The sequence below is a fragment of the Lissotriton vulgaris genome, chromosome 10, assembly GCF_964263255.1.
Source record: "Lissotriton vulgaris chromosome 10, aLisVul1.2, whole genome shotgun sequence".
Classification (NCBI taxonomy): domain Eukaryota; kingdom Metazoa; phylum Chordata; class Amphibia; order Caudata; family Salamandridae; genus Lissotriton; species Lissotriton vulgaris.
The window spans coordinates 909,261,627-909,275,432 of record NC_141698.1 but is presented as its reverse complement, the minus strand read 5'-3'; the positions used below and the strand labels follow the sequence as shown (position 1 = coordinate 909,275,432).

The window sequence follows — 13,806 nt, the reverse complement described above, 5'->3', positions numbered from 1 at the left end:
GCCTCAGCCTCACGAGGCAGTCACGCACACTTTAAATTGCGCGAGCCCCAATGCGCATGCCCCACCCTAACGGTGAACTAAAGAGTGGCACGCAGACACGGCGGTCCCCCTGGGTGGAGAAACCGGTGGGGGAAAACCTGTCCGGTGTTCTAAAACCTGCACTGAATATTAAATTCAAGCAATAGCACCACTGCAGTTTGTGATTTTTTTCCCACACCGTGGAGCGGATCAGCGGAGACACAGAGTAACAGTCTGTCTGACCTTTGCTCCACAGGGTTGGTCACCTGGACAAACAGTCAGACTACTCTGTGATTCAAAACTGTCCCCCTGTAAAATAAATGGACCCCACCCCATCCAACTTCCCGGGGGATTGCCCAATGCCCGGAATTACCAGCCCGGCCCGAGGTGAGCTTGCTCCCTGTTGTGGAAACTCAGGAACACAAAGGTTTCCAGGAGAGTCTCAGCGGCGCTGTGTGCATGTGAATGAATGAATGAAATGGCATTTGTAACGCGCAACTATGCCCAATGGGCGTCAAGGCGCCTAACGCAAACAACTAGCTGACGGCAGTCAGAAACAGGAGCTTACTGATATGCTTTAATGAAAAACCAAGTTTTCAATGCTTTCCTGAAGAGATCAAGTGAAGGCAGTGATTTGATCTCCAGGGGAAGTGTATTCCAGATCTGGGGTGCCAGGATGGAGAAGGCCTTGCTCCCCCATCTAGCCTTCTTAGCTTGCGGAATAACCAGTTGGTTTAGCTCTAGCGAGCGTAAACATCTGTTCGGAACATACCTAGTGAGCAGAGATCCAAGGGCATCAGCTGGGCCTGCCATCAGAGCACTATATGTGAGGCAAAGAAGTTTGAACAGGACTCTGGAGGGAATAGGGAGCCAATGGAGATTCTTCCTAGCCAAGGTCATAGAGGACAGCCAAGGCAGGGCCAGAACAAAACGCGCCGCCGCATTTTGTACAACCTGCAGGCGCTGCAGAAGGCCCTTGTTGGCCCCGGCGTAAAGTGAATTACAATAGTCGAGCCTTGAGCCAACAAGAGCGATCACAACCTGCTTCCGTGCCTGAGGGGAAAGATAGTGGACGATTCTTTTCAGAGTCCTAATGACACCCCAGCAGGTGGCCACCGTCCTATTGACCTGGAGTTCCATGGAGAGCCGAGTGTCAAAGATGACGCCTAGGTTCCTAGCAGATTGTGTGGGAGTGGGGCAGATGCCTAAAGATGAAGGCCACCACTCACCCGACCACATGCCCTGGTCTTTGCCAAAGACCAGGACCTCTGTCTTGTCACCATTCACCATGTGATTTTTGCAGCCTGAACCCTTTGTGAGGATTGTCCAGATATTGTGTGCACATCGGCAGTCCGGTGTTCTAAAACCTGCACTGAATATTAAATTCAAGCAATAGCACCACTGCAGTTTGTGATTTTTTCCCACACCGTGGAGAGGATCAGCGGAGACACAGAGTAACAGTCTGTCTGACCTTTGCTCCACAGGGGATGTCACCTGGACAAACAGTCAGACTACTCTGTGAGTCAAAACTGGCCCCCTGTAAAATAAATGGACCCCACCCCATCCAACTTACCGGGGGATTGCCCGATGCCCGGAATTACCAGCCCGGCCCTGCCAAGGGCCCGCGGTGAGCTTGCCCCCTGTTGTGGAAACTCAGGAACACAAAGGTTTCCAGGAGAGTCTCAGTGGCGCTGTGTGCATGTGATTTTTGCAGCCTGAACCCTTTGTGAGGATTGTCCAGATATTGTGTGCACCGAATCTAAGTGAGTCAGCGCCAAGATGCTCCTTTCGGAGCGACCGTTGCGCTCTACAAATACCAATACAAATTACAAATTACAAAATTACAAGTCTCATCAATGCTGTGTGCGTGTGTTTTGTGCAGCACAAGACCATTGTGAGGATTTCCTTGTCATTGTGCACACTCGGAATCCATGTGACTCTCATCGACGCTGTGTGCGTGTGCTTTATACAGCGTTAGACCTTTGTGAGGATTGCCATGTTATCGTGTACCCGGAGTCCAAGTGAGACTCTTTGAAGCTGTGTGCGTGTGCTTTGTGCAGTGTGAGACCTTAGTGGGATTGCCTTGTTAACGTGCACCCGGAGTTAAAGTGATTCTCCGCAGCGCTGTGCGCATGATCTTCGTGCAGCCTGAGACCTTTGTGTGGATTGCGCGGTGATCATGCACCTGAAGCTTAAGGAAGTCCCAGTGACGCGATGTGCGTGTACCCTGTGGCATCCTGAGATCTTCGTAGCAGTAGCGTCCCTGACCGGCAGCCCCGGGGGAGCTGAGCTGCCGGCCCGAGCCCGCCGTTGCCAATTCACAAAGATTGCATCGGAGGCCCAAGTCGCTGGGCGAGGACAGAAGAGTGGGTTCGAACCACCAAGGTAACATGTGTCGACTCCTGGGGTAGGGTGTGGGCTCTGAGGGAGACGCTCTCAGCCTCTCTCTTGTTCGGGCAGTGTGAGCCTCTGCTTCAGCTCATATTGCGGCCCATATTGCCAAGGGAGTGGTAGTACCGGGTCCGGAGTGCGGAGCTGCACTTTTTGATTCACCATACCCGTGTTAGGGGCAACTGTTGATAAAGGCTGACTGCGAGTCAAAAGGAATGGCGGAGAGACCGCCTGAGGCACTGTGACCAGTGCCGGAGTGTATTACGCATTATCTTATTTCTGCATAACGAAGTACCGGATTGTCGTATTAAGCATTGCATTATTCCTGCATAACGAACTACCTGATTAGTGTATGAGGCATAGCATTATTTCTGCATAACAAACTACCTGATTGTCAAATGACACATTGCATTTTTTCTGCATAACAAAAAAAATACCGGATTAGTGTATTACGCATTGCATTCTTCCTGCATAACGAATTACCTGATTAGTGTATTATGCATTGACTTATTTCGATATAACGACATACCTAGTGGTTGTATTATGCATTGCATCATTCTTACTTTGCAAAGTGCCTGATTGCTGCGTTACGTATTGCATTATTCTTATATTGCAAAGTACCTGATTGCTGCGTTATGCCTTGCAATATTCTTACATTGCAAAGTGCCTGATTGCAGCGTTATGCATGCATTATTTTTACATTGCAAAGTGCCTAATTGTTGTATTACGCAGTGCACTATTGTTTCATTGCAAAAGTGTCTGATTCTAGCATTACGAACTGCATAACATTGTATTAGGATTACAGTAGAATGTTTAGAAGCACTTATTAATATGGCCAGACTGACAAGGGCTGGCTGGCCTAACAACCGGCCAGGAGAAATAGGACACCTACTCATATGTTGGATTTATATCTCGTGGTCTTATCGTATATATTTTTATATAAAATGTATACTCGTTTTGATAAAACTCGTGTGGAGTCTATTTGTGGTGTCATCAGTGGGTTGCTGTGAGCGTGGTTGCAAATACTTTACACATTTGCCTTGAAGATAAGCCCGGCTGCTTGTGCCAAGCTACCAACAGGGTGAGCAGGGGCTATCTAGGTGGGCTTCCTTACCCTGACGTGGAAATGCGGGTCCCTATTTGGCCTAAGCTACCTACCTAAGCCAACCAGGGATCCCAGGTCTAACACCTCCCATCACCTTCTGTGTGCTGGGGCCATGGCATGTCTCCTGTCTTCGTATCACATAGTACTCACATATTGTACTTATAGTTGCATGGTGAACTGATGTGCAGAGATTATGCCAGTGTCTGGAGGAGGACTCCTTTGCCAGGGCAGGTTGATATATTTACTCTACCAATGGAATGGTCAGATTATGTTGAGTGGCAAAATCCCATATATCGTGACTGCTATTTACACGGATCACTGACAAAATTTCGACCACCAAAATATCGACCTACAGAAATATCGAGTCCAAAATATCGAGGGCAAGAATATCGACATCCCATCTACAACATGGTAAGTACAAAAATATCGAAAAAATAATATAGATGTTAAAAATATCGATGTTAAAAATATCGATTTTTTTCTTTTAAAATATAATTGTAAAATAAATTTAATAACACTAATAAATATAACATATATAGTTACAAGTATCTAATAATGTTTAAACTTTATAAATAATACATGTATAATAATAATATATTAATTAAATATATACTGTAAATATCTAATATATATGTTCTGAACAATTTGTTGTAATAATTATTTTACTAACTTATAAATTATTAAAATATATTATAATTTACTAATACATTTACAAACATAAAACAATAACAAAAATAAAATGTACAAAACATAAAAAATTAAATATACTTTTAATATTTTTACAAATAATTATATAACATGTTGGATAGCGTAGGGGTAAAAATTACTATTCCCACTCCAGAGAGTGCAACAATAGGGAAAGCTTTGGATAGCGTAGAGGTAAAAATTACTATTTCCACTCCAGATAATGCAACAGTAGGGAAAGCGTTGGATAGTGTAGGAATATAAATTACTATTCCCACTCCAGAGAGTGCAACAGTAGGGAAAGCATTGGATAGCGTAGGAGTAAAAATTACTATTCCCACTCCAGAGAGTGCAAAAGTAGGGAAAGCATTGGATAGCGTAGGGGTAAAAATTACTATTCCCACTCCAGAGAGTGCAAAAGTAGGGAAAGCATTGGATAGCGTAGGGGTAAAAATTACTATTCCCACTCCTGAGATGCAACAGTAGGGAAAGCGTTGGATTGGGTAGGGGTCAAAATTACTAATCCCACTCCAGAGAGTGCAACAGTAGGGAAAGCATTGGATAGCGTAGGGGTAAAAATTACTATTCCAACTCCAGAGAGTGCAACAGTAGGGAAAGCATTGGATAGCGTAGGAGTAAAAATTACTATTCCCACTTCAGAGAGTGCAACAGTAGGGAAAGCGTTGGATAGCGTAGAAGTAAAAATTACTATTCCCACTCCAGAGAGTGCAACAGTAGGGAAAGCGTTGGATAGGGTAGAGGTAAAAATTACTATTCCCACTCCAGAGAGTGCAACAGTAGGGAAAGCATTGGATAGCGTAGGGGTAAAAATTACTATTCCAACTCCAGAGAGTGCAACAGTAGGGAAAGCATTGGATAGCATAGGAGTAAAAATTACTATTCCCACTCCAGAGAGTGCAACAGTAGGGAAAGCGTTGGATAGCATAGGGGTAAAAATTACTATTCCCACTCCAGACAGTGCAATAGTAGGGAAAGCGTTGGATAGCGTAGGGGTAAAAATTACTATTCCCACTCCAGAGAGTGCAACAGTAGGGAAAGCATTGGATAGCGTAGGAGTAAAAATTACTATTCCCACTCCAGAGAGTGCAACAGTAGGGAAAGCGTTGGATAGCATAGGGGTAAAAATTAATATTCCCACTCCAGAGAGTACAACAGTAGGGAAAGCGTTGGATAGCGTAGGGGTAACAATTACTATTCCAACTCCAGAGAGTTCAACAGTAGGGAAAGCATTGGATAGCGTAGGAGTAAAAATTACTATTCCCACTCCAGAGAGTGCAAAAGTAGGGAAAGCATTCGATAGCGTAGGGGTAAAAATTACTATTCCCACTCCTGAGATGCAACAGTAGGGAAAGCATTGGATAGCGTAGGAGTAAAAATTACTATTCCCACTCCAGAGAGTGCAAAAGTAGGGAAAGCATTGGATAGAGTAGGGGTAAAAATTACTATTCCCACTCCTGAGATGCAACAGTAGGGAAAGCGTTGGATAGGGTAGGGGTCAAAATTACTAATCCCACTCCAGAGAGTGCAACAGTAGGGAAAGCATTGGATAGCGTAGGGGCAAAAATTACTATTCAAACTCCAGAGAGTGCAACAGTAGGGAAAGCATTGGATAGCGTAGGAGTAAAAATCACTATTCCCACTCCAGAGAGTGCAACAGTAGGGAAAGCGTTGGATAGCGTAGGAGTAAAAATTACTATTCCCACTCCAGAGAGTGCAACAGTAGGGAAAGCGTTGGATAGGGTAGAGGTAAAAATTACTATTCCCACTCCAGAGAGTGCAACAGTAGGGAAAGCATTGGATAGCGTAGGGGTATAAATTACTATTCCAACTCCAGAGAGTGCAACAGTAGGGAAAGCATTGGATAGCGTAGGAGTAAAAATTACTATTCCCACTCCAGAGAGTGCAACAGTAGGGAAAGCGTTGGATAGCATAGGGGTAAAAATTACTATTCCCACTCCAGAGAGTGCAACAGTAGGGAAAGCGTTGGATAGCGTAGGGGTAAAAATTACTATTCCCGCTCCAGAGAGTGCAACAGTAGGGAAAGCATTGGATAGCATAGGAGTAAAAATTACTATTCCCACTCCAGAGAGTGCAACAGTAGGGAAAGCGTTGGATAGGGTAGAGGTAAAAATTACTATTCCCACTCCAGAGAGTGCAACAGTAGGGAAAGCGTTGGATAGCGTAGGAGTAAAAATTACTATTCCCACTCCAGAGAGTGCATCAGTAGGGAAAGCGTTGGACAGCGTAGGAGTAAAAATTACTATTCCCACTCCAGAGAGTGCAACAGTAGGGAAAGCGTTGGATAGCGTAGGGGTAAAAATTAATATTCCCACGCCAGAGAGTACAACAGTAGGGAAAGCGTTGGATAGCGTAGGGGTAACAATTACTATTCCAACTCCAGAGAGTGCAACAGTAGGGAAAGCGTTGGATAGCGTAGGAGTATAAATTACTATTCCCACTCCAGAGAGTGCAACAGTAGGGAAAGCGTTGGATAGCGTAGGGGTTAAAACTACTATTCCCACTCCAGAGAGTGCAACAGTAGGGAAAGCATTGGATAGCGTAGGGGTGAAAATTACTATTCCCACTCCAGAGAGTGCAACAGTAGGGAAAGCGTTGGATAGCGTAGGGGTAAAACTTACTATTCCCACTCCAGAGAGTGCAACAGTAGGGAAAGCATTGGATAGCGTAAGGGTAAAAATAACTATTCCCACTCCAGAGAGTGCAACAGTAAAGAAAGCGTTGGATAGGGTAGAGGTAAAAATTACTATTCCCTCTCCAGAGAGTGCAACAGTAGGGAAAGCGTAGGATAGCGTAGGAGTAAAAATTACTATTCCCACTCCAGAGAGTACATCAGTAGAGAAAGCGTTAGATAGCGTAGGAGTAAAAATTACTATTCCCACACCAGAGAGTGCAACAGTAGGGAAAGCGTAGGATAGCGTAGGGGTTAAAAAAACATACTTATAAATACTATCTTTTTATTTAAATAATGATATAAAGTATTTTAAAAATTTAAACCATATACAATACATATACATAATTATATTAAACATGATTACCTAAATATATTTAAGCAAAAATAAAGATTAAAAAATACCATTTTATAATATTTAATTACCAATTACTAATTTTTTAACTATTATATTATTTTCAAAACAATAATTAAAAAAAAAATATTACTTCATTACATTTACATTACTTCCACCATATTCCCCTATAAACACACTACCCACAACAAAACACATTTATCTATTTATGATTTAATTAAAATTATTTACCAATCAATTAAAATTAATTACCAATTAATTAAGAATAATTACCAATTATTTAAATATAATTTATAATTCCTAATAATGATTAATTAATTATACATAATTAAATAACTTGCCACCCTATTCCCCTATAAACCCACAACCCGCTATAAAACATATTTATCAATTAATCAATTAATTAAAATGATTAACCAATTAATTAAATTTAATTACCAATTATTTATAATTAATTAATATTAACTACTAATTATTAATCAATTTAACATAGTTAAATTACTTCCCACCCTATTCCCCTATAAACCCACAACCCGCTCCGGTACTAAAACATATAATTAACTTATAAATAAATGTATTAATATATATATGTAATACACATATAATAGTACCTATTTTAATTACTTAAGTAAAACATATAACACATACATAATAAAAAACAACAGAAATAATACAAATATCGATATTAGTGTAATCGAAATTAGTAACATCGATATATATGCTATCGATATTACTAACTTCGATATTACTTACATCGATATTAAGTATTTCGATATTACTTACCTTAGGGTCGATATTCTGTCCAACGATATTCTTGTCTTCGATATTCTGCACCATCGATATTATAGACACGATATTTTGGTACATCGATATTTCTAACTCGATATTTTGACTGTGTACCTATTTGCACATCCCAATTGCTGTAGTACAGACTCACCCAAAATGCGACTTGATGATGTAAGCTCCATCAAGAAGTTTAAGTTGTCTGCAGCCGGACCGAAAATGTAAATAATTGAATGCTAAAAATGTGAAGTGAAAATATTAAGTACATTGTTAAAAAACGCTAAAATTAAAAAGCATCAGAAGGAAAAGAATACATACTCTGTAAAATAATTTACAACAAGAATGAGCTGCAATAGTGAGGTCTCATAAATTAGGTTAAGCAAACTGTGGGGAGAATTACCCAAGGGCTTTCAACAAGGTGGTAGTCAGAAAAGTGAAAAGGCCTTGCTACAAGGGTGCCTACCCTTTCGCTAGGCAACTAAAACACACTAGCTCAGGTAGAAAGGACAGGAGTGCACTGTATTGCTTGTATAGACGCATCCTGCCCTTTCTCTTTGTCGTAGGGCAGCGCAGCACAGTGCCTTGCTGCCCAGCTGTTAGATCTGGGTATCTCTAGTTGGCAGAGGTAGGCACCAATGTCCAAATAGGGACCCTTGCTTCTAGTCAGGGTAAGGGAGAAACACTCTTAGATAGGAAGGGCAGAACTCATACAGCAGAGTTCAGGGGGAAGCTGGGGGTGAAGTCCTTTCTAGAGTGCTTGATCCAATTGTGGGGCCTCTGGAAGTTGTGCCTGCTATTTTGGGAGCTGTACAAGGAGAAACAAAGACAATCTGCCAATTTTACTCATCGCTCGCTTGCGGAGCGCATCCCTGACAGTGCGAGGAAACTCCCGCCGCCGCGAAGATCGAGATCCTCACAGCGCCTGTTTCTGCTGCAAGAACTGGCGCTTCGTTCACTTGCGGAATGCATCGCTCTGGTGAGGGAAGATTACTGTTGCAGGGAGTATCATCGCAGAGCCTGTCATCGCTGGGTGAGATCACCGCACCGCTTGCTTGGGGACTGCCTCACATCACTGCGAACATCGCCGCAGAGCCATCGCATTGAGGGGCAGCAAGAGGAGAAGATCGACGCTGCGCTGCGCATCGCTGTTGCACCTGAGATCGTCGCCGTCCCAAAGATCGTCGCATCGTGGCTGTGCGAGACGCTTTCTACCAAACCTGTGCACCGGAATCCATACAAGGTATCGCATCCATCCCCATACAGACTGGATTCGTCTCCACACGCCCGCTGCATCCAGCAGAGCTGTTGCATTGCCTCTCCAGGGTCTCAGGAGTGACACATTGTTTGTTTTTCAATGCTGCAGCTTCCATTTGGAACTTTTGTGGCATCTACAGGTACTTTTGGCTAAACGTGACGCAACTGTGGATTATTTTGAGGCAGACCCTAGAACGCTTTTAAAATCATATTCTTGAACTGTGTATGTTGGATTCTTGTCGTTTTGGTCTTGTATAGTTTAGATAAAGATACTTTGGGGCAGATTTATGATGCCCTTGCGCCGCAATTGCATCACTTTATTTGACGCAAATGCGGCGCAAACAATGCGCCCTATTTACAACGTGACTCATCTAGGAGATGCACCACGTTGTAAAGCCCTGTGCCATAAGGAGGCGTTTCTGCGCAGGGGGGGGCGTTCCTGCACAGGAACGCCTCCTGAAAGTGGCTGAGTGAAATCTATGAGATTTCCCTCAGTCACTTTCTGGCCAATGCTGCGTCAAAACCCTGCGCCTGCTTGAAGCAGGCGTAGGTCTTGATGCAGCATTGTGTAGATGGGGCACCCCCGAGCCTTGCTGGAGCTGCGTCGCAACTCCAGCAATGCGCCACATTTCCGGCACAGATGCGTCACAAATCTGTGCCGTTTTGGCACCATGGTGCGCCGCATTATAAATGTGGCGCACCATGGGTGGCGTAGCTGTGGCGCACTGTGGCGCACGTTAACTGGCGCATCCCTCGGGATGCGCCAGTTAACATAAATCTGCCCCTTTATTTTTCTAAACTGGTGTAGAGTCCATTTGTGGTGTTTTCACTATGTTTCTGTGAGTGTTGGTATAAATACTTTACACATTGATAAGCCTGTCTGCTCGTGCCAAGCTACCAAGGGGGTGAGCAGGGGTTATCTAAAGAGTGTACCCCCCTTACCCTGACTAGAAGCAAGGGTCCCTATTTGGACATTGGTACCTACCTCTGCCAACTAGAGACCCCCAGATCCAACACCAACCCTATGGCAAAATACCATTAATGAGGCCCAAAGATGAGAAAATGTGGCTTAACTCTTTTTTTCATCCAACAGGTATGCTTGGTATTTTGCTGCAATTGGATTTACTGTATTCCTTGTGAGTTTCTTTCAAGTCTGGACATTTTTCCTTGCTGCAACACGACAGACTGCCAGGATCCGGCGAAAATTCTTCTATGCCATCCTCCATCAGGAAATGTCCTGGTTTGACACAGCTAAAACTGGAACCCTAAACAGCAGATTAACTGAGTAAGAACAACTCTCTTACATTTTAGATGCTTTAGTAGGAACTGGTTGAAAAATTATTCTTTTCAAAACGACTTGTTTTGGGTGCTATGAGAAAAGTCTCTTTCTGAGATTAGGGAGACTCATAATATAACCCCTTCTGTCATTTAGATGGATACATAATTAATCAATCCCTTGGCTTACTATATTTTCAAAGGTAATACATTACAATATTCACTTCTCTTTGTGGCATTTGTATCATATGCACAAACACGCTTCAAATCGGTTCTATGCGACTTTGGCTAATGATAGAGCAATTTTGCATTGACAACCGGCCTAATTGCAACATCGTTGCCATCGGCTGTCCAGTAGAAAATGAATTGCAAGTTTCACTTACGAATCAGTGCAAGAATTACTTTGAACTGACTGAAAAGAACATTATGAACTGGTCTTTCTCAAAATTGTGAGTTCACTAGTGCATTTTTTGATTTAAATTGTTGATGTTTTATTTATTGTTGATTTATTGACTTCGGCCATATGTGGCGTTCAGATGCAAAGCTAAATTTACAACTGCGGCCTTCTAGTGATTGAGGGCCGAGTAGTATCTTTACTTCCACACTCGGGACAGCATGGAAATCATATTCTCTGCGAGGTAAAAAACTAAATAATTTACATGGTTTAAGTTAAAAAAAACATAGTCCAAACCATATTCAAACAAATGCTATCAGTTGTGCAAATGCAATCTTCAATCACCCCCTCCCCCCAAGTCTTGTCAGATTAAACTCCTCCTCAAGCATCATAATTGGGGAGCCACACTTTGCAATTGTAGATTTTTAGTAAGGACCTGATTGAAGGGCCACCTTAAAGAATATTAAATTGAGAATGCCCCCTCACTGCTTAAAAGTCCTTACACCTTGTAAGTTCCATTTCACTCCCCACGAGGGCTTTTAAAAAATGTTCCCATATAAATGTCCACCAGGACAACCACCAGAAGTCCTTCTAGGGTTGTCCAGCAGAGCCTGTCTTTATTCTGTGAATCATATCCTAGGTATTTTGTGTAGTTACTGCTAAAGTGTTAGCTGCGAAATGTATAGCCAAAGCACTCATAATTAATTAATCCTTTCTGCCAGGTCGTACATCCTACATCTCTAAAGGTGATAAACAACTTCCATGGGATCCGCGTCTTCCGAGGCTTCTACGTATGCAGTGTAGTCAAAATATCTGAGTCCACTGACCCTTAAAGAACTCTTTGTAACTGTCAGAGTTGCTAAATGAGTGTCATGAAGCACAATTCAGAGTTGCATGTAGCACAACTCAGAAACACTATGGGGTAGACATACTAAAAACTCACTGCATTGCATTGTTTTTAGGAACCTTTTCCCCCTTTGGAAAGTAAATTTCAACACAACATTTTGCACCACTTTGTGTCACATTTGTGATGCAAACCCTCTACAATATATTCATAAATGTACCCCAAAGTATCTCCTTTGTATAGAGGTGTGCTGTCTGCAACTCGATTACTAGCTTGTACATTTACCTAGATATCTCATGCACAAAATGACAGCCCAATTTAATTCAAATTAGACACACAGTTCCATTCACTGAATGTGAGCCTTGTTTACGATATGGCCGTAGTATTTCACTGTCAGCAGAGTTGCTGTTCACAGCATATTTGCTTTGAAAAGAAACTCCAAGCATCTGTGTGTTGTGACAGTGAGTCACATCAAACACACAAAAGGTAATAGAAGGAATTTAGCAATTTGTCCAAACATTGGCAATCTTTCGTGATAGCATTCCAACTCATCACTACTTGGTCCACTAAGTTACATCAGTTTGGACCCAGACATATGCAAATCGTTCTTGACCCTGCTCCATTAGGAACTGTACAGCCCGAACTGCCAGCCTACATCATCACTAAACTGGAACACAAGCAACCCAATATCGGTTTTGCACTGGTTGGGGCTTGTCGTCAAGTGTAACTTGGTTCTAGTTGCATAATAAGCACAGGGCACACCCTAGGCCACTTAGGGCATCAAATCAAAAGCACAAAAGATGGCAGAAAAACTGCTTGCAGTTTATCTAATCCCTTGCATTCTCTCCGAGCAGGATTCCAACATCGTTCTTTTGTCCACCAATCCACCTCAGTTTGGACCCAGTCATCTGCAAAATGGTCTAGAGCCTCTAGTCAGAACAGTCCAACATGAACTTCCAGACTAAAGGGTCGATTACAATTTCGTCCGGAAAGGCTCTGAACAAGATTTGGATTCGGCAAATCTGATTTGGATCCTATGTTTCCGACCAAATCAGACACTTTTCTAGATGACCAATTAGGACGCAAGGAAACAGTTCAGGCTGTCCTATTCGGTTCAGAACGGCATTTGGACAGACTGAGTCATTCGGAGCTGATTCGTACATCTCAATGGACATGGTTTACAAACATGAAATGGCTGTCGGAATCTGACTTTGGGGGCCTGTAGCAGGCACCCGTTCACCCTGAGGTATCCGGTTGGGGCCCGTGGGGGTACCAGTGGGACCCTCCTGTTAAACCATGCACAGTGTGGCAGGCACCATAGGGTGCACATCACAGGATGTTTCCCCAAACAACCCTTTTTTGCAATAGGACCTGTGCTCTCGTTCGGAACACGGGCTCCCATTAAAGTCAATGCAAATCCGACTGAATGATGTACGGAAGCATCGTAATCGGTCGGTCGGATTCACAGAACCCGATTCGTGCGGAAACTATTCCGAAACCATTTCAGTTGGAAGAGTTTCCTAAAGAGATCAGAATCACCCCCTAGGTCTTCAAGTAGCCCAAAACGACAAGCAGTCCAAAACCACAAACAACCCAAAACTGCAAACAACCCAAAACTGTGTTTGCCCTGTTGGGGATCTTTAGTTACGTATTCATTGGTTCCAGTGGCACATTCAACACTAGACCCATGTCTGGACATACCCATATCAAACACACAAAAGGTGATGGGAGACATGCTTGTAATTTGTCTAACCACTGGCAATCTCTTGGAGTAGTATGCCAACCTATCACTTTTATCAGACGAGCCACCTCAGTTTGTACCAAGCCATATGCAAATCAGTCTTGAACCTGCCCCAATGGGAAAAGTTCAGCCCCAAATGACCGGGCAGGTCCTCAATGAACAGAAAACAAGCAACCTAAGGAGATACTGCAGGAGGAATTAATTTGTAGCAAATGATCTCAGTGAAGCAATAGTTAAACGTTTGTGCTTATC

At 43.0% G+C, this 13,806-nt stretch overlaps 1 protein-coding gene across 1 annotated transcript in view; it reads left to right on the top strand.

Annotated features, from left to right (window-relative positions):
- LOC147688995 (ATP-dependent translocase ABCB1-like) overlaps nucleotides 1-13,806 on the top strand; it is an 856,748-nt gene that overhangs the window by 276,246 nt on the left and 566,696 nt on the right. The window contains exon 8 of the mRNA XM_086941881.1: nucleotides 10,394-10,585. Coding sequence (XP_086798007.1) covers nucleotides 10,394-10,585 — 192 coding nt within the window. The remainder of the gene's footprint in view (nucleotides 1-10,393; nucleotides 10,586-13,806) is intronic.